We start from the raw sequence: 20,842 nt of genomic DNA, 5'->3' as shown, positions 1-20,842 counted from the left end.
ATTGGTGGATCAAAGGATATATGCATTTACAGTTTTGTTAGCTACTGCCAAATTGCCTTCCATAGATGTTGTATAAATTTACACTCATAGCAGTGTATGAGTACCAGCTTCCCTATAACCATACCAAATCAGTACTATTAGGACTTTTTGATCTTTGCCAATCTGAGGAATGAAATATACTATCTCAATACAGTCTTAAATTGCTTTTCTTTTATTGTGTGTGCAGTTGAAACCCATTTATATTTCCTCTTCTGGCTGTTTAGATTTTATGGGCATTTTTCTTTTTCAACAGTTTTTTTCTTGTTTTGTAGTCACCCTTTACATATTAGAGGAAGTGGTCCTTTTTAATAGGAAGGGTAGTTTTCCAGTTTATTTCCCCCCCACATGATGGTATATTTTTTATTTTGCTTGTGGTGGTTTTCTATAATTTACCAAAAACAATCGCCTATTTGGGAACATTTAGATTGCCTTTTCAGTTTTTTTTTCTGATATATCTAGATTGTATTATATATCAAAGCTTATATTCTATTTTTTTCTCTAGATATTATAAAAGCAATCATATAATTATAATATACATAGTTATGTATTATACACAATATATAATTATAATGTATAAACCGAAAGTTTAAATTTGGAGTATTCTTTTCTATGCGTATGCTGTTTGTTACTATTTTTATTTTTGGGCTCTCAGTTTTTGGTTTTGTTTTGCTGTTATCCTATTCTGCCTCTTATGATAAGAGTTCAAGAAATGATTTTTTAGCTATGAGAAATTTCACAGCATAGTGTAGAGAACATGGATTTGCAGTTTGAATTTTGACTTTTGTGTTTTAGTAACTGTATATCTTTGAGCAAGCTATTTAACCCTTGTGAATCTCAGTTTTACATCTGTAAAATGAGAATAGTAATTCATGTCTTACAGTAGTTTTAATGATTAAGGTGAATTATGTAAAATGTCTAGTATGATGCTTAGGAGATTATAGGCACTCAGTAAATGGTAGTTCTCTCTAAGGGACCAGAACAGCATTCATTGAGGGTACCTATGGGAATCATTCTTCCTCAGCAGCCTTCTTCATCCACATTCTGGCAAGATTGCTGTAAGGGAAGGGAAAGTATTTTTCTTAACAATTCTTCTAGTGACTTACCTCTTTTCCAAAGGAAAGTTAGATTGTGCTTGTGATAACATGTTTGTTTGTTAGTTCTTTGTAATTCAGAGATACTTCCCCTTAAGAGAATAAATTAGCTCTATAAATGAACATTTATTTATTGTATTTGTTGACTGATTGATTGTAATTCAAGTTGTTAGCTTCAAAATCCCAGGGACTAGGGGCGCTTGGGTGGCGCAGTCGGTTAAGCGTCCGACTTCAGCCAGGTCACGATCTTGCGGTCCGTGAGTTCGAGCCCCGCGTCGGGCTCTGGGCTGATGGCTCGGAGCCTGGAGCCTGTTTCCGATTCTGTGTCTCCCTCTCTCTCTGCCCCTCCCCCGTTCATGCTCTGTCTCTCTCTGTCTCAAAAATAAATAAAAAACGTTGAAAAAAAAAATTCAAAATCCCAAGGACTAGAGTTGTAGAATGTAGCCTTTTGTCAAGTTCTAAGGTTTGAAAGCAGTGACTTTGGAACAGCAGTGTATGAGTACCAGCTCAAAGATGATGGGGGCACTATAAAGACTGAAGTTCTCTAACTTCCCTGAACCTGGCCACCAAATACTATATATAGTAAGTACTATTTGGCCACAAGCTATCAAATCAAGCTAGTTTAATTAAAAAAGAAGACTTTATCTCGGAGTGCCTGGGTGGCTCAGTTGGTTGAGTGTCCGCCTTTGGCTCAGGTCATGATCTTGCAGTTTGTGGGTTTGGCCCCATGTTGGGCTCTGTGCTGACAGCTTGGGGCTGGAGCCTGCTTCAGTTTCTGTGTCTCCCTCACTCTGCCCCTCCCCCGCTCTCACTCTGTCTCTGTCTCTCTCAAAAATAAATGGGAAATGTTTAAAAAAAAAAAAAAAGAGGACTTTATCATGAGGAAACAGGGTGCCTCATAAATTCTAAAACAGGATGGTAACTAAGCCTGGACAAGGTCTGGAATGTTATCTGTAATTTTTCTATATCTAATTGCTATATTGTGGTATCTGCTTCGTTTTTCTCCCTACATATTGGCTTTCTTGGCTTCTCTTTCACAATGGTAGGTGGAAGACACTGATCCTACAGCTTCCAAACTTAAATGCAGGTTATAGGAGATTTATTCTCTTTCAGTTCCAATTTCAAATTCTAGGAAAGGACTTACGGCCCATTTGGGGTTAGTAGCCTTCACCAGCCCAGCTTACTGTGGCCTGATGTGTGGTCTGTGTCAAATTGTACAAGTGACTAAGTCCACTGCTATAATATAGTGGGAGGGGTGATGGACTGTCTTTAGCAAAAAAAGAGACCAGGCAGACAAACTAGTAAGTATCCATATAGTCACTGTCATTAACATTAATTTTAGAAATCACTTAGAACCGTTGAAAAATACTGAAAAGTTTAAAGAATAAAGTTGATAACATTCAGGGTCCTACCATCTAGTGATATACTCCTTCATCTTCTATACCTATTTTTGTACAGTGTCTATAAAATTATATTTTTGTATTTTTATGTTAACATTGTGTACACATTTTCTTATGATATTAAAATCATTTGTAGATTTCACTTTTTTAATGACTGCATAATAGTCTGGCTTATGAATTTATCATAATATTTTAACCCTTTTCATACTGCTAGATATTTTGGTTGTGATAAACATTTTTCTTAAGTAAAACTTTGTTCTATTTAAAATTAGTATCCTTAGGGGTAGGGAGCAAGAAAAATTCTGGGTTAAAGAGCTGCAAACATAAAAAAAGGTCTTGCTATTTATTGCCAAGTTGCGTTTTGGAAAGGTTGCTCAAATGTGTACTCCTTCCTTACAGTAATGTATGAGAATGCCTAGGTCAGTCTTGCCAACACAGAATAGGATCTGTAAAAAACAAAACAAACAAACTTGCAAATTTTATAGGCAAATAATGAAAATCTTACAGTTGTAATTTTACCACTTGGTTTTTTGCTTTTAGGAGCTGTGGGTAGAAAGAATTTACATGTTTATTAAACATTTTCTATTGATTATGACTTTGCTGGAGCTGGGGATATATGAGACTCCTTGGTTGATAGAGATAGCAAAAGATTTCTAGAAATAGGGACTTAAAAACATTCACTTTGAGGCAAATTGCTTTAGTATACATGAAGGTTTTAAAAGCTTTCGAATCAGATAGCTAGTTTCTGGCATCACAGCAACAATAGAGAGGTTGTTAGTGAAGATGGAAAGATCATCTTGATGGCCATACAGCTGGGAGGTGGAGGAGTAGTATATTGATGTGGTCGCTACTCTTTAGGGTCTGATCCTTAATTTTTCAGTCCAGATACTGGAATTTATTTTCCAGAAATGGCCAGATTATGTGGGGGTGTGAGAACTGATGTTGACAAGTCAAACTTCAAGCTGACTTGTACACCAGATGACAGTTTGCTGATTTATTATGGAAGATAGATGTTTTTGGTGACCAGAATATTCAGGTTCACCGTCCATTGAGCCTTCTTCTAGGATGAAGGTATCTGGAAGGCTGAAAATAGTAATCAGAAAATAGTAATTTTAATGGATGATGCTACTAATGCCTGGTAACAGAAGACATTTCTATAGTGACCAGATGATGTGTCTGTTAATTTTTACTTCCCAGGCCATGGTGTTGATGACACTGCTTGATTCTGAATTTTTGGATTTTTCTTTTTTAGATTCATATCACCCCTTTTTCATTAACATGTTATTTCTTCAGGCAGAATGCAGTGTCTTGATTAGGCTACAGCTTCCTTAAAGTTGTATTCATATCATGTGTCCCTGTTCACCTTGATTAGATTTGGGTATTCAAGTTTTGTTTGCTTATTTTGCTATGTTATTTTCATATTCTGGAAGAACCTCACTTTACCCCTATGTTCAGAATGCTGCCGCAGAGGTGTAAGTTTAGAAATTAAAAATGATTTATTGATGGGTGCCTGGGTGGCTCAATCGGTTTAGCCTCCGACTTTGGCTTAGGCCATGATCTCACAGTTTGTGAGTAAATTGCATTGGGCTCTCTGCTTTCAGCGTGGAGCCTGTTTCAGATCCTCTGTCCCCCTTTGTCTCTGCCCCTCCCCTGCTGGTTCGTCCTCTCTCGCTTGCTCACTCTCTCTCAAAAGAAATAAACTTGAAGAAATGATTTATTGAAATGACATTTTTGAGATTCTGTGTTGAAATGATTGTAGGAGTATTACTTGAGTAAACAATATAACAATAATGGTTAGAACATGGATTTTAGAGTCGGATTTCAGCTCCACTTTTGGCCAACTCTAATTTTGGGTAAATTATTTAACCTGTCAAAGTTTCACTTTCCTCATTTCTAAAATAATAGTTTCTGCCTCACAAGGTTCTTATGAGGATTAAAGGAGATAATGCATTTTAAAGTGATTTGCATAGGCTTGGCACATAATAGGCGTATAATAATTAAAAAAAAACACTGAGAAAGGTAGATATGCTTTTAGTCTAAGGTAGAGGTGTAGGTATCTTTTAACTTAATTGCCTTGATTGATTCTGAAGCTCAAGTTTATTCAACTAGTCCTTCTAAGAGAGTAAAATCTACTAAATGGACACTAGGTGTCAGTATTTACCTTTTTAAATTTTTAAAAAAATTTTAGTAATCAGTGTTTCGTCACTACTGATTTCAAACAAATACTCAGGTGACTATTTATTGCTGTCGTATTTTAGTCCTTTTGTCAGTTCTGTTTAACCCTCATTTTTCATGATGATTGCATTCCTGATCATTGTACAGCTTTATCTTTCCTTTGAATGAAGTTTCATCTCAGCTATTTTCTGTTTTTTAGTATATTTTATCATTTGCCTGAGTGGTACAGAGATGCTTAGCTTGTTTAGGTTATTTATATCCTGTTAGGAGACCCTGAAAACTACAGCCAGTAGCTTTATATCTATTGGAAGAAGCCTTACAGCTCAGGCCCTTCTTCAGAAATTTCCCTAAGGCAGCTGTGCTCTTAGGGAAGTTTCTGTGCTCTTATGTGCACCTACATTTAATGAGTTGACATTTGTACCAACTTTATTAATCATAGAAAATAATCTTTTTTTAATCTAGTCCCTATTTGTTACATTTTTTAAGTTAAAATTTTCCTTAACATTTATTCATTTTTGAGAGAGAAAGACAGAGTGTGAGTAGGGGAGGGGCAGAGAAAGAGGGAGACACAGAATCCCAAGCAGGCTCCAGGTTCTGAGCTGTCAGCATAGAGCCCAACGTGGGGCTTGAACCCACAAACTGTGAGATCCATGACCTGAGCCAAAGTCCACAGCTTAACCGACTGATCCACCTAGGCGCCCCTTTTTTGTTACATTTCTTGAAAGATATCCCTGTAGCCAGATATTAAAATGATAGTGGCAGATTTGTAGCAAAAGGAACCTTTATAACCTTCCTGTTGGGATGTTCTGTTTTATGACCTGGTTGTACTTAGACTTCTTTTACAGATTGCATTGTTTTTTGCAACAGAATATGTCCATTGGAAACTGGGCTTTTCTCTGTATTTTCTCTATCACAATAAAAGCTTTATAATTTTTTTGATGTTATGTATTTAAAAAAATTTTTTTTAATGTTTATTTTTGAGAGAGAGAGAGAGAGAGAGAGAGTGAGAGAGCAAGGGGCAGAGAGAGGGAGACACAGAATCCAAAGCAGGCTCCAGGCTCTGAGCTGTCAGCACAGAGCCCGATGCAGGGCTTGAATGCACGAACCATGAGATCCCTGACCTGACCTGAAGTCAGATGCTTAACCAACTGAGCCACCCAGGCACCCTGTTATGAATTTTTTTTTTAAGTTTACTTATTTATTTTGAGAGAGACAGTGCAAGCCGGGGAGGGGCAGAGAGAGACGGAAATGAGACAGAGGATCTGAAGCAGGCTGTGCACGCTAACAGCACAGAGCCCAATGCAGGGCTTGACCTCATGAACTGTGAGATCATGACCTGTGCCAAAGTCAGATGCTTAACCGACTGAGTCACCCAGACGCTCCTGTAATTGCTTTTTTGAAATCATAATTCATTTGACTCACAATTAATATTCATATGTCTTACATTTTACAAAGTACATCATACATATTTTTAAATTCTCACAATAATGCTCTGTGAGGTCGTCATTAATACCCGTTTTAAGATGAGGAAACAGATTGAGATGTGATTTATCCTAGATTACAGAGTTGATGTGTGATCCACTTGGGATGTAAAACCCAGTGTTCTCACTCCATAGGATGTGCTCTTTTTACTGAAACTTACTTATGTAAAATGTTTTATTCTTATAGCTAATTGCTGATTAATAGTGTTGAGCAATTAATTTTATTTTTTTAATAGAGGACAAACCAGTTCATCTGTGCCTATATATTTAGGATGTTATATATTTCTTTGCAGTCTTCCCAAGGGCTATTTGTTGAAGAAACTTCTGAAGAAGGAAACTCTGTACCTGCCTCACAAAGGTAAGTTTATATGTTGTTATGTGTCTGAATTCTCTGATGGTGCCAGAATAAGAGAGATGAACGACATTAGTGAGACTGTATAGGGACAGCTTGTCAGGGATCTTTTAGCTCCTTTATAAACACAAACCAAGAGAGATTATTATCTTCCAATTCTCAAATATGTATCTCATAGAAGTCTAGAATATTAGAGTGGAAGAGACTTTTTTTTTGTCCAGCCATCTTGGCTGATATCCCATTTATACCATTCCTGAATAGTGTTTACATCCTGCTACTCTTTTAACTATTCTAGCTTCCTATGCCAATTTGAAAGCTCTAGATTTTTTTAGTCCTTCTAGACCACCTGTCCTCTTTCTTTATTCCCTTATGCTTATTTTATCTGCATATTCAAATTGTATACATCTTTTAAGGCTATTCTTGAGACTTGTTTTTTATTATTCATATTATTCAGGTCACAGAGAATATGTGTCACCTTCACTTCCTGTCCTTTGCCACTTTTAATCTGTCTTTCATTTTTTCCTTAAATTGCTGTGTTTGTATTACCTCCTCAGTTATTCTTGCTGATTGATTGATTGATGGGGTTACCTTCTTAAGTTTTCTCACCTTAATAATATATAGTGGTTGATTGGTTACAAACTGCATTATCAACTGGATCAGGTTTTCAATTACTTTTCCCTTTTATCTGGTAGTTGACCTTTGGGGATTACTGTAGAGCTTAATTTTGTGTTGAATGACCTTCATCTCTCATGTGGAAGTTGAGGCGCTATTACCATTTGCTGTAATTTGGTGGTGGTTCTTGGGCTTTTGGTTAAGTTGATAGTAGGAGATATTTCTTCCTGAGTTGAAGAATAATGGTTTTGGTTTGATTCTCCTGCTGTTAAGACAATTTTGGAAGTGGTTTTAACTGGAGCAGGCCTTCTGCTTCTGGCAGGTCCCTGTGCTTTGTTGTGGTGAGCCTTGTGCAGAGCAGATGTAAGTTTTAATAAATGATTATATGCTTTGTCACCAGGAGAGAGTTGGAATTGCAGGCAATGTGGTTTGACTTCAAATTGATTAGCCCATTTTATAAATGTCAGCAAATTGTTTTGTGATGGACCCTTTGAATAGAGCCCTAATGTTACCTGCAGAGTAAACTGTGTCTGGCTGGAGTTTATAACAAATGTTACTAGATGTTTTATTTAGAGAGAGAAATCACTTGTGGTTTCCTATTAGGATTTAGTTATTTATCATGGACCAGTGATGGTTAGTCTCTCTTCTCTGTGGTTCTTGGTTGATGTCGGGTTGTATGTTTTTAAGCGTTCTCTTGCATATTTGATCAAACAATCATAAAGCTCTGTGAAGCATGAGGAGGGTAGCTCAGATGCTCAGATTTCTCATCCATGTGTTCCTGTGTCAGAAGGAGATTACACTCCATGGACAAGCAGGATAAACTAGAAGTTTGATGGGAGTGATTCATAATTATGTTACTCTCAGAAGAGCTTTTCAACTTGTATGGGCAGGTCTTCACTATAGGGCAGTTTGGAATTACATTTTTTTTGTTGGTTGGAAAAAGCCACATCTTGAGATAAAGAGGAAATTTAACTGCAAGGTGAGGGAAAAGATAGTGTGTTGTTAGGAGAATCTCCATATTTTCTCTTATGAGTTTACAAATCTCTAACCTTCAGAAGGCTGAGATGGAGGCTATAAAACACCATTGACATTCTTACATTGGAGTGAAGTTTTTGTCTTCCTTGGTATTCACAGATAGTCCTTACCCTTCAACTTTCCTTTGTAAAGATTCCAAAAGGGGGTTCTTTTGGTTCAGTGATTTCACTGCAACCAGAGTTGTAAGCATGTTTGTTTTCCCCATTTCTGACCTGGAGTTTTCACTACCAATTCCTTGCTCCCCTGTGGTGCAAGTGGTATCAGATGGCAGGTATAGATTACCTGTGGCCTTGTAAATGACTCACCATTGCTTTTGGCCTTGTGTTCTAATTTGGTTCACTGGGATTCACTTAAGGTTTGGTTCTTTTTCAGCATTGCTGCTTTGACCAGTAAGAGAAGTTCAGTCCTTATGCCAGAGAGTTCTGCAGAGGAAATCACTGTGTGTCCTGGTAAGCACTTCACTGATTTTACTCAATCTGATCCTTAGCTATCTTACCTTTTTGTGCCAATTAATTTTTCTGACTTTTCCAGCCCATTCTCAGGAGGTTTATGTGTGATTGATATATGTGTGTATATCTCCTCCATATATGTATACATATACATATATATATACACACACACACACACATATACACATATATATACACACACATATATGCACACACATGTATACACACACACACACACATACATATACGTACGCACTCACTTTTTTAATGGACATTGGCTCTGATTCTTAATCTTCACTTAGAGCTATTTTAGTTTTGAGATTAATATGGCTCTTTTGTCTACTTGTTTGCTTACCAGCCTCATCAGATATGGCAGCAAAACATCAGGAATAGCATTTAACTGTACATTGAGAGGCAAGAGGACTTTATATTTTGGTTTATGGGTTCTCCAAATTGGACTTGCCTCAAATATGCCTGTCATTAAACAGATTTTTCTCAGAGCCTTTTACTAATTTTATATGCCATTTACTCATTGCAGAGGGAGTCCAGAAATTGAATTTTGTGTACAGTTCTGTCATTGACTTATTTTTAATTTCAGATAAGACATTTAACCTAGTTAAGCACTGTACTTTGCTTTTTGTTAATTGTAGAGATGAAAACACATGGGGTACCTTACTTTAGGTACAAGAGATGTTCATTCAAGGTTGTACATGAATAGATTTTGACATACAAAATCATTTTTTTTTTGCTTTAATTGTAGCAAACTTTTATTAAAATTTTTTTTGCTAATGGGATTTTATTTATTTTAATTGAAGTATAGCTAACATACAATGTTACACTAGTTTCATGTGTACAACTTGTGATTTGGCAAATTTATACATTATGCTGTGGTCACCACAAGCATAGCTACCATCTGTCACCCTGAAGCACTTTTACGGTACCATAGACTGTATTCCCTGTGCTGTACTGGTTATTCATTCCATAACCAGAAGCCTGTATTTCCCACTCCCCTTCACCCATTTTGCCCATCCCCCCGCCTTGGTACATAAAATAATTTATTTTTTTTATTTTTTATTTATTTTTTTATTTAAAAAAAATTTTTTTTTTCAACGTTTTTTATTTATTTTTGGGACAGAGAGAGACAGAGCATGAACGGGGGAGGGGCAGAAAGAGAGGGAGACACAGAATTGGAAACAGGCTCCAGGCTCCGAGCCATCAGCCCAGAGCCTGACGCGGGGCTCGAACTCACGGACCGCGAGATCGTGACCTGGCTGAAGTCGGACGCTTAACCGACTGCGCCACCCAGGCACCCCGGTACATAAAATAATTTTAAATGAGCTAAGATACCCATTATCTAAGGGAACTCTTGAGCTGAATCATTGTATAATATGAAAAATTACTTTGTGATAATGAGCCACTACTTTTTAAGGAATTTGTTTTAGCTTATATTTTCTTGTTTTGCCTTTCTTAAAAGTGGGACCCACTACATTTATCAGTAACCTCATTCATGTGAGATTGAGGGACTTCCTATCAATGTTTAAACTCTTTGGGCAGTAAGATAACCTATCAGGGTCAGAGAGACACATAGTTTCTTATTTTGGTTTCTTTCAACTTTTTTCTTTAGAGACTTAAACGTAGTTTACACATTATTCTAGGAAAGACCTATAAACATTTATAAACATTTGGCAGCATATCATAAAGGCCTTTCTTATTTTTAAAGTTTAATTATGTTGTTTTTTATTGAAAGTGGTTTCTTAATTCTTATAAAATGTATTTGGATTACTGCCTAATAATACCCGCTGAGAGACCCCACTACCAAGTGCTCTGATTTTGGCAGGAGCACTCAGGGATGCTGTGCTATCTTTGTGAAAAGAAAACTTTACCCTGCTTTGTCTTGGATTGCTGATTCATGCCATCCCATTGGATGTATGTGTGTATCTCCTCCACATATGTATGTGTACATATACATACACACCCACTCAGTGTGTTTAGGATGATGGCATGTGATGTCACCTTAGGATCTTGCAGGAGGAACCTTATAAATACAATAATTTTGAAAGCCCTGGTTAATGAGAGGGAAAAGCATGCCCTTCAGTACTGAGGTTAGATAACTTTTATGATCATGACTTGCTGTCATTAGCTTGCTAATTAAGTCCAACTGTTTGCTGACATAAACCACTTCTACATGAGATTGTAAAAGGTTTTCATTACATTACTGTTCCTTTTGCTAAGAAAGTATAACTACTTCTCCATGGAGCCAGATTCCTGAATGTCTTTGTAAATGTATAATTTAGAAGCTATGCAACTAGATTTTCTGGAAAATTTGAGTTCTGGATGTTTTCTAAATGAATGAAATACAGATTGAGTGTTGTAGTTCATCTTACCTTTTTTGTGTTGTCCTATATTTCTGACAGTTCCAGGGATCTGATATTCAGAATTATCACATCTTTTTAGAGTTACTCACTTTGTTGAAGAAGCAGGATTATAGCCTTATGCCTATATTGTATATGCTCCTAGCATTGTTTATTTCTAAAGAGCTAATGCTGTCTTGTCTTTATAGTTGAATATTTCAGCCATCTACAGAAAGCTTAATTAAAGACTTCTTATCATTACAGTAGTGCAAACAATGAGTAGCTCTGATTTTTTTTTAGCAGACTGAATGTCTTTTTTGGTACTCTCAAGGAAACTTGGCAAAGAAGTTTCTTTCTTTCTTTTTTTTTTTTTTTGGTTTTATTAAACAATTCATGAATCGGGCAGCATCTCATCTAGCAAGTAGAGGGGGGTCCTGACAAAGAAGACTTTGAAGTTTATGCACTGTAAGCCTTTTCCCATGAAGGTAATAAAATCTGTGTGTGTGTTCATGCATATTCATTTTTCAGAGAAAAATTATAAGGTATAGAAGTGTAGTTAACACTAGAAATGTGTTTAATCCCTCTTTGATGATTGAGAAGATAACCTTAGTATTTTATAGGTACTTTATTTGCCCAATATTGGCCATTATATTTGTGAAGAACATAAGTATCAGTTAGATATACAGTGCTTGTAGTGTAGATAAGAGAGAACTTACTGGATTTGTATTCTGGGATAAGTTTCTTTTTCAGATTTGTTGTCCTTTTTTGACATAGAGGTACTGTTATTTTGTTATATTAAGTGATAAGTGTCTCTACCAGAGGTTGGCAGACTTTTTCTGCAAAAGACTAGAGAGATATTTTAGGCTTTATGGGATAAACTACTCATCTCTGCCATTGAAACTACTCAATACTACCATTTTAGCACAAAAGGAACCATAAAATACAAAGAAGAATGTGTGTGGCTGTGTTCCAATAAAACTTTATTTACAAAAACAGGAGGCTGGCTGATTTTGGGCCATGAGCTATAGTTTGCTGACTCCTGAACTAGACTATGAGGGACCCCATCGTATATCTCCATGTTGCTTATAGCCTGTACAGTGCCTGGAACTTGTTGTTCATAAATATTTGTTGAGTTAATGTTGAACAAATAGATGCTGCCTAAAAAATATATTAAAGAAAGGCATATTTTTGCCTAGAATGTCTTTTCTGTTTTTGCTCCCAATTTTTGTCTTCTCTAATCATCCCTTTAACCTTAGAACTAACATTGGCAATTTTTTGTTTTCTGTCAAAATAAATACATTTTAAAAACAGAACTATGCTGAAAAGAAGCCAGGTGGATTAACTGGTGAATGGATAAACAAATTGTGATACATCCATACAGTGGAATACTACTACTCAGTAGTAAACCGGAATGAACTACTGATATGTAACAAAATGAATGCTTTTCAAACACATTATACTAAATGAAAGAAGTCAGACACAAAAGATGGCATACTGTAGGATTTCATTTATGTGACATTCTAGAAAAGGGAAAACTATAGGATTGTAAAGTAGATTGGTCATTGCAAGGAGCCAAGCAGTGGGGAATTCACTGCAAAGGGGTACATAAGAACTTTTTGGGTGCTTAGAAATGCTTTATAACTTGATTTTGGTGATTACATGGTATAAATGATACCATGTATAAATTGTATACATTTGCCAAAACTCATCAAACTGTATACTGAGAATTGGTGAATTGTTTTATGTAAATTGTGCCTCAATAAAGCTTTAAGAAGAGGGGCGCCTGGGTGGCTCAGTCGGTTAAGCGGCCGACTTCAGCTCAGGTCATGATCTCGTGGTCCGTGAGTTCGAGCTCTGTGTCAGGCTCTGTGCTGACAGGTCAGAGCCTGGAGCCTGTTTCAGATTCTGTGTCTCCCTCTCTCTGACCCTCCCCCGTTCATGCTCTGTCTCTCTCTGTCTCAAAAATAAATAAACGTTAAAAAAAAATAAATAAAGCTTTAAGAAGAAACAAACTAGATCTGTATTACCACTGCGGTATTATACCCTAAGCTTAAGGGGAAATAGGTGTTTGTTTTTTTAAGTATGAAAATATAAAATGGAAATTAATGACTTTTTAACTTTTTAAATTACAGAGACACAGCTAAGTTCTTCCGAAACTTTTGACCTTGAAAAAGAAGTCTCTTCAGGTAGCAGAGAGATCCTGGATGAAGTAAGAATAATAATGGCAGATAAGGAGGTGAATATTCTGTATAATTTTTCTTAGTGTTTTCTTTCTCCGGCTAGTCCTCTCTCTGATGCAGCATTAACTTGGCTGGAAAGATTTAAGTGACAGAAAGTTGTAGTTTTGGGGATACTTATGTCAGAGGGAGATTCTTACACTTCAGTTCAGCACTGTTTTAAAATACGAGTAGTCACCATTTCTTGATTTCTTAATATGCTTTATTATTTTCTATTACAGATGGGGAAACAGAGGCTTAGAATGTTTAAGTCATTTGCTCATATTCAAAATGTTAATAATGGTAAAACTAGAATTTAAACACCGATTTATCTCCAAAGTCTGGGATATTTCTATTAAATTACTGATAAGTAACAGAAATGAACAATCTTAGAAAAAGTCACTGTATTTATATTATGATGTAACTTTCAGTCCTGATTTCTAGATGTGATCAGAAATGCAAAGTCAGGGGGCACCTGAGTGGCTCAGTCGGTTAAGTGTCTGACTTTTGATTTTGGCTCAGGTCATGACCTCATGGCTCGTGAGTTTGAGCCCTGCATCAGGGTTCTGCTCGCTCGCTCTCTCTCTCTCTCTCTCAAAATGAATAAATAAACTTAAAAAAGAAAAAAGAAATGCAAAATCAGGATAGCAGCATGAAAAAATAAGCAAATCTTTATTTGTTGTATTAAATTTCCTAACTTCACATATCTGGTATCAGCCGTAGAGATGAATGATACAAGTTCATCCTTCTTTTATTACTATTATTATTTTTTGAGAGAGAGAACTAGCACATAAATGGGGCAGGGGGCGGGGCAGAAGGAGAGAGAGAGAGAGAGAGAGAGAGGGAGAGAGAGAGAGACAGGGAGAGAGACTCTTAAGCAGGCTCTGCACTCAGTGTTAAGGTTGATGTGGGGGTCAGTCCCACAACCCTGGGATCATGACCTGAGCCAAAATCAAGAGTTGGACGCTCAACCAACTGAGCCACCCAGGTGCCCTACAAGTTCATACTTCTAATTAAGATTTTCAGTATATATTTTTCATATTGAGTCTGATGAAGTAATTTACCAAGAATTTAAAAATTTTTAGAATCTTTAAAATCTGTTGCTCTGTAAAGCACCCTGAGAATTAAACTAATTTTTCTATGGATAAATATTTCGTTACATTTGTGTATGCTATCTTATCCTGAGCATTAAAAAAAAAAAAAAGTTTCATTCTCTTACTCCTTTTTATAGTCTAGGTCTTTTGAAAACAGTTTTTACAATAGAAAGTAGATCCCTTCCCTGGTCTCTTCATTGCAGGTAACTGGGTAGAAATTCTGCTTTCATGAATCATGCACACTGTGTGGTTCCCTGCAACCTGATCTGTCACACCTGACAAAGATTCCCTGATGCTAGTGGTGGTAGGGAAGATGGTGACAATCTCTGCAACAGAGTGACCTAAGGACAGATCCTGCTAGAGAATGTCAAAATGGCTTCCCAGGGAGGGACCAGAACCTTGTAAATAGGGATGGAGAACAGAGTGATACTAACAGAGTCATTTTAACTACAGAAGAAGCCCTACAGTCCTTTTGTTTATCAAGGCTGATTTCTTATCCACCTGTGACTGCAAAGGAGACTATTTTTTGGGGCAAAGAGTGCAACCCCTATTTAGGATTTATAGTCTGCACCGCTACACATCAAATGGATAGAGGTGTATGTATGGCCTTTCTTATATCGGATGTCCTCTTTTCGGTGTTGCTATTTGCTGGTATCTATAGATGTCTATAAATAGCCTTAGAAATTTCTATTAAAAAATGTTAGAGATACTGTAGTTTTTACCCAATCACTTACTAGTTACAAGTTGCTTATTAGAAAGGTAGAATCTGAACATTTTATAAGCACAAAGATAGTATCAGAATGGGTGTAGTCCCTTACTCTTAGAATCTGTGTAGAGGTTCATTTGTCCTAAAATTTCTTGTTTATTGGAAGGTGGTATGGTGTAGTGCAAGGAGCTTTGAGCATTGGACTTAATTGTTTTATTCATTTCGTATATTTGACAAATACTATAGTTTGTGTACTGTGTGGCAGTCATTGTTTTAGACTCTTGAGATACAAAGATAACAACAACAAAAAAACAGTCGCTTCTCTCAAAGGGTCCTGGTGGTAAGGGAGGAAATAGACACATAGATAATTTTAATGTGGTCTGACAAATGTAATGATAGAGATGCCCAGGGCATTAGGGGAACATAGAAGAAGAATGCTTTTTTGAATTTCAGTTCTTCATATGTAAAATGGAGACAAAAAAGAACCTATTTTACTGGGTTGCTCTGAAGATTAAATTAGATAAAGAGTATAAAACACATAGTAGAGATTTGGCACAAGTAGAAGTATGTATGTGGAACCAGTTATTATTTTACTGCTTTGTAATATATTGTGGCTGTTCAGGGATACTAACTTACTAATGACAGAGAATTGCTCAAAAGTATTTATTTGGAATACCACGGCAGAACTGTAATCCTTGATTTGACTTCTTGCAGCGGTCAGGTTCCTTTGGAAATAGTATTTTCTGAATATCTTGCCTGAGAGAACCCCTTGGTTGGAGTTTCAGATAGTCTTTTCTCAGAAATGTTAATAGAAGTTATTCAGCATCAAACAGTTGGTGTAGTCAGTTGGTTTTTAAGTAAACTGTGTTGAGTCCTATGGAAAGAGGGGAAAGATCTAACTAAACAGCTTTCTGTTTAGATAAACTGGATGGGGGAGTGGGAGGGAGTTGGTGACTTGTAGGACGTACTTTTATTTTCACTTGGTTCATTTCTTGAAGTGAGATTTCTTTTGAGGCCAGAAGGTAAGGGCTAACCTTTAAGTGATCAAGATTCAGTGTCCAAGTACCTTGTTTGAGAAATGACTGGGTAGTATTTTAAAAGGAGTAGAGGCAGCTCTTCAGAGACTGAATCCCTGACTACACAGCCCTAATAAAACCTGCCTCGCTTATATGTTTTCCTCTTGAGATTCCTCCATTGTAGTTAATATTTAAATAGAACTTTTAAATGGTGCTGAAAAAAATCTTCCTTTATATAAAAATGTTCAGAAACCTTCTGGGTTGCCTATGAATGTGATTGGAAATGGTATTGTATTCACAATAAGACAATAATAGACTACTCCCTCTTGAATACATTAATAGTTGAAGGTACATTCTGTGCATTTTACAGAGCTGGTGATGAATACAAAGGAGTGTTAGTGCTGGGTGTGAGCACCAGTGACATTCATGTCATATAACATTTCTGTGCTTAGTGAACTTTAGAATGCCAAGTAACTACTCAATTGCCATTAACTTTCAGTAACTCAAAACTACTTGCAAGTTTTAGAGTATATTGATTTTTCTCCCTTCTGTTCAAATGGCTTTGCATGCATAAGACAACTTTTAAGTGTAAGATTTATGAACAGAGGAACCTGGGTTTCTGAGAAGCTAAGTGACTAAGCTTGGAATAAATGACATCCAGAACTTCCAGACACAGTTGGTTCTCCCCACCTTTTAGAGAAGAATAATAGAACCAGATAATCTCCCAATAGTTGGGAGGGTCAGCTTCCAGAAACAAAGTAGAGGGGATGCTTTTTTGCTTTTGCCAAAATATGGTATAATGGAAATACTAAAGTTTTGATGCCACACAAGCCCGGGTTCAAGTCTAGATTGGCCACTTCCTAACTTTGTGATCAGCAAGCAGGTTACTTTATCTTTCAAACAAATCTCAATTTCCTCTTCTGTAATCCTGGAGCTAGTGATACCTCTGCCAGTTGGGTTGTGAGAGACAGGTATGGAAAATCCTTGCCCAGGCCTAGTATAGAATATGAACTCAACCACTGTTAGTTCTTTTTCTTGTTTCTTTTTTCACCCTTTCACAGTATGTCTTTTCAAGTAAAAAGGCAGGTGTTTTGAAAAACAACATTTTCTGGCAATTGTAGAAACTGTTTGACTTGGTATTTAGATGGCCTGTTTCCCTCTGTTGGATCTCATTCACAGGCAGTAGATTTTAGGGGTGGCCTAAATCAAAACAAAACAAAAAACAAAACAAAACAAAACAAAACGAAACCCAGTTGCCTCGGAGCTCAAATTATCTACCTGTTGCAGTTTTGGTCCTTGTACCAGAAGAGGGTTTATTTTTTTTCCCATAGTAAGGCATAATAACAGCCCAGGTGTTCCTTGCTCTTAAGTGGAAGCAGTGGCTGGCTATGCAGGACAGTTTCACATTGATTGGTTAGGACATGCTGTCCTTTGAAGCAAGTGTTAGGCAGTAGTGCTGCAGTGCTCACGCATACTGTTGAATTAATCGCTGCAGAGTTCTTGGATCTGACCTGTAAAGGTAAAATAAAACTGCCTCTCAGAGACACTGGCAACTGTAGGAAAAATGGTGATTATAAAACATTGAGAGGAATAAGAGAAAGAAGGTATAAGAATGGCTTTGACAGAATTGTTTTAATGACTTTTATTTGACCATTCTTAAATATTTGGGTCTTAGTTCTATTTCCTCTTTTGATCCAGAAGTTACAGATAAAACAGAAGAGGTGGTATATCTTACTGGTCTAAGGTGAGGCCTAGCTCTTAAATTTTAGTTATGCTCCTTTAGAACTCTCCTTTCCTAACTGCTTATGTCTGAAGTCACTTGCAATGCTCACAGTTCTTTATGACATGGAAAAAGTTTCTTTGAGATGCTGTTGATAAGCATACTGACTTAAGAGCATGAGAGAGAGAATGCCCTCAGATTTTGGAGCCAAATAGTCCTTGATTTGAATTTCAGCTCTGCCTCTTATTTGTTCTCTAACTTTGGGCAAGTTGCTTTACTGTTTTGGACAGTGCTTTCTTCATGTGTAAGAAAGATGATGTTAATACCTTTGTAAGATTGCTATGAGGCTTGAGTATTACATGCAGAGTGCTTAGCATATAGTATGCGGGCACTGAATAAGTATTAACTATATTAGTGTATCTCCCAATCTTCAGACCTGAATTTGGCAAACTGATTGGTATTTTCTTAGAAAGTAAATGAAATATGGGATGGATTCCCTTGCAGTTCTGTGAAGGAAAAGATATTTTAGAAAGTAAAGTTTTTATAGTTGCCATTTGTTATTTTCTTCAGGTTGATAACAGGGAAAATGCTGAGAAGGAAATAGCTATTTCTACTGTCTCATCCAGTACCCAGGTGTCCTGCCCACTATGTGACCAAGACTTTCCACCCACAAAGATTGAGCGACATGCCATGTACTGCAATGGAATAGGGCAAAGTACAGGTAAGACTTACCAGGATTTATCAAACTTTTCTTTGCATGATAGTTTTGTAATCCTCTATAATACAGTACAGGAAAAACAGACTACTCTTCCTCAAAGTCAAAGTTGTTGGATTTGTCTTTTTCTCTTTCCCATATCTGTTCTTTATTTCTTTGGCAGGTATGCTCTTTTGTTGCACATACTTAGGAGAAAGGGAGGGGAAAAATCTTTCATCTTGGTATAGGTGGGCCAAAAATCAGTGTGATGCCATGGACCTTCCATTTCATCTTTTATATTCAAATATTGAGATTCCATGGAGCTTGAGGAATTAAGTTCTAGGGTTGCCTGTTTTTTTCAAAATTGAAGTGTAATTTACACAATGTTATAAGAGTTGCCTGTTGTTTTTTTTTTTTATTCAAAATAAATCCCTTGTGGGGTTTATTTATGTATGTAGAAATTCTAACTAAAAACAGAAGCCAAAAAGTATCCCTCATTTCTGTTCATGTGCTATATGTCTCTGCTGTATCACCCTGGAACCATTGGTTACCTCTTGAAGACTACATCAAAAACCTTAGTTTTGGTGCAGTGTGAGATACTGACCAAGAGAATCTGCTTGTTGATCACAGTCCGTTACCATCCCCAATCCTGCCTTTCTGTCTAAGCGTGTTGCACTTCTTAGTCCCACTTGATTCCCATAACTTGGAAGTATTTAGTCTGAAATTGTATAATTGTGAAGTATTTTATAAGGTAGGAATTCCAGGAAGGAAAGGCACATGTTATTTAATTTTTCCGATATAACACACTTTTTATTTATTATGTAAGGAAGTACCTAAACTTATAAACTTATAATTAAATAAGTTTGTAGATTTTTCTGATTATAAAGTAGTACATGTTCATTGTAATAATAATTGTTTATATTTATTTGTTAAAACTTTTTTTTAAATGTTTATTCATTTTTGAGAGACAGAGAGAGACAGAGTGTGAACAGGGGAGGGGCAGAGAGAGAGGGAGATACGGAATCCAAAGCAGGCTCCAGGCCCTGAGCTGTCAGTACAGAGCCTGAGGTGGGGCTCGAACTCATGAATAACAGGATCATGACCTGAGCTGAAGTTGGAAGCTTAACCGACTGAACCACCCAGGTGCCCCATATTTATTAAATACTTAAAATGAGTCACATACTACTTACATAAATGGGACCATGCTATAGCATATATATTATTCTATAACTTGCCTTTTTTTATTTAGCAGTAAATTTAGATCTTTCCATGTACAGATATGCTTTTTATATAGTGGACATCTCACCATCTGTAAAATTTTCTGTTTTGCTTTTTCTACTTACTAGCATAAAATTTCCCCCATGTCACTAAAGTTACATGTGTATATATATGTATATATGTGTGTGTATATATATATATATATATTTTTTTTTTATTTAATTAATTTATTTGTTTACTTATTTACATCCAAGTTAGTTAGCATATAGTGCAATAATGATTTTAGGAGTAGATTCCAGTGATTCATCCCCTATGTATAACACCCAGTGCTCATCCCAACAAGTGTAATCCTTAATGCCCCTTACCCATTTAGCTCATCCCCCCACCCACAACCACTTCAACAACCCTCAGTTTGTTCTCTGTATTTAAGAGTCTCTTATGTTTTGTCCCCCTCCTTGTTTTTATATCATTTTTGCTTCCCTTCCCTTATGTTCATCTCTTTTGTGTCTTAAATTCCACATATGAGTGAAATCATATGATATTTGTCTTCCTCTAATTTTGCTTAGCATAATATCCTCTAGTTCCATCCACATAATTGCAAATGGCAAGATGTCATTCCTTTTGATTGCCAAATAATACTCCAGTGTGTGTGTGTGTGTGTGTGTGTGTGTGTATACACACACACACCCCTCATCTTTATCCATTCATGTGTTGATGGACATTTGAACTCTTTCCACACTTTGGCTACTGTCGATAGTGCCGCTATAAACATCGAGGTGCATGTGTCCCTTCAAAACAACACGGCTGTATCCCTTGGATAAATACCTAGTACAGTTGCTGGGTCGTAGAGTAGTTCTATTTTTAACTTTTTGAGGAACCTCCATACTGTTTTCCAGAGTGGCTGCACCAGTTTGCATTCCCACCAGCAGTGCAAAAGGGATCTCCTTTCTCCGCACCCTCACCAACATCTCTTGTTGCTTGAGTTGTTAATTTTAGCCATTCTGACTGGTGTGAGGTGGTATGTCATTATGGTTTTGATTTGTATTTCCCTGATGATGAGTGATGTTAAGCATCATTTCATGTGTTGGTTGGCCATCTGGATGTCTTCTTTGGAAAAATGTCTATTCATGTCTTTTGCCCATTTCTTCACTGGATTATTTGTTTTTTGGGTGTTGAGTATGCTAAATTCTTTA

The 20,842-nt window shown here is 36.6% G+C and overlaps 1 protein-coding gene across 3 annotated transcripts in view; it reads left to right on the top strand.

Annotated features, from left to right (window-relative positions):
* UIMC1 (ubiquitin interaction motif containing 1) overlaps positions 1-20,842 on the top strand; it is a 117,228-nt gene that overhangs the window by 57,318 nt on the left and 39,068 nt on the right. For all 3 annotated transcript variants that reach the window (XM_053907114.1, XM_053907116.1, XM_053907115.1), the window contains 4 exons: positions 6,480-6,544; positions 8,558-8,634; positions 13,118-13,221; positions 18,308-18,458. In XM_053907114.1, coding sequence (XP_053763089.1) covers positions 6,480-6,544; positions 8,558-8,634; positions 13,118-13,221; positions 18,308-18,458 — 397 coding nt within the window. The remainder of the gene's footprint in view (positions 1-6,479; positions 6,545-8,557; positions 8,635-13,117; positions 13,222-18,307; positions 18,459-20,842) is intronic.

The sequence above is a fragment of the Panthera pardus genome, unplaced genomic scaffold, assembly GCF_024362965.1.
Source record: "Panthera pardus isolate Hobbes unplaced genomic scaffold, ASM2436296v1 HiC_scaffold_2, whole genome shotgun sequence".
In the NCBI taxonomy this organism is placed as follows: Eukaryota; Metazoa; Chordata; class Mammalia; order Carnivora; family Felidae; genus Panthera; species Panthera pardus.
This window is presented reverse-complemented; position numbering and strand designations above follow the sequence as displayed.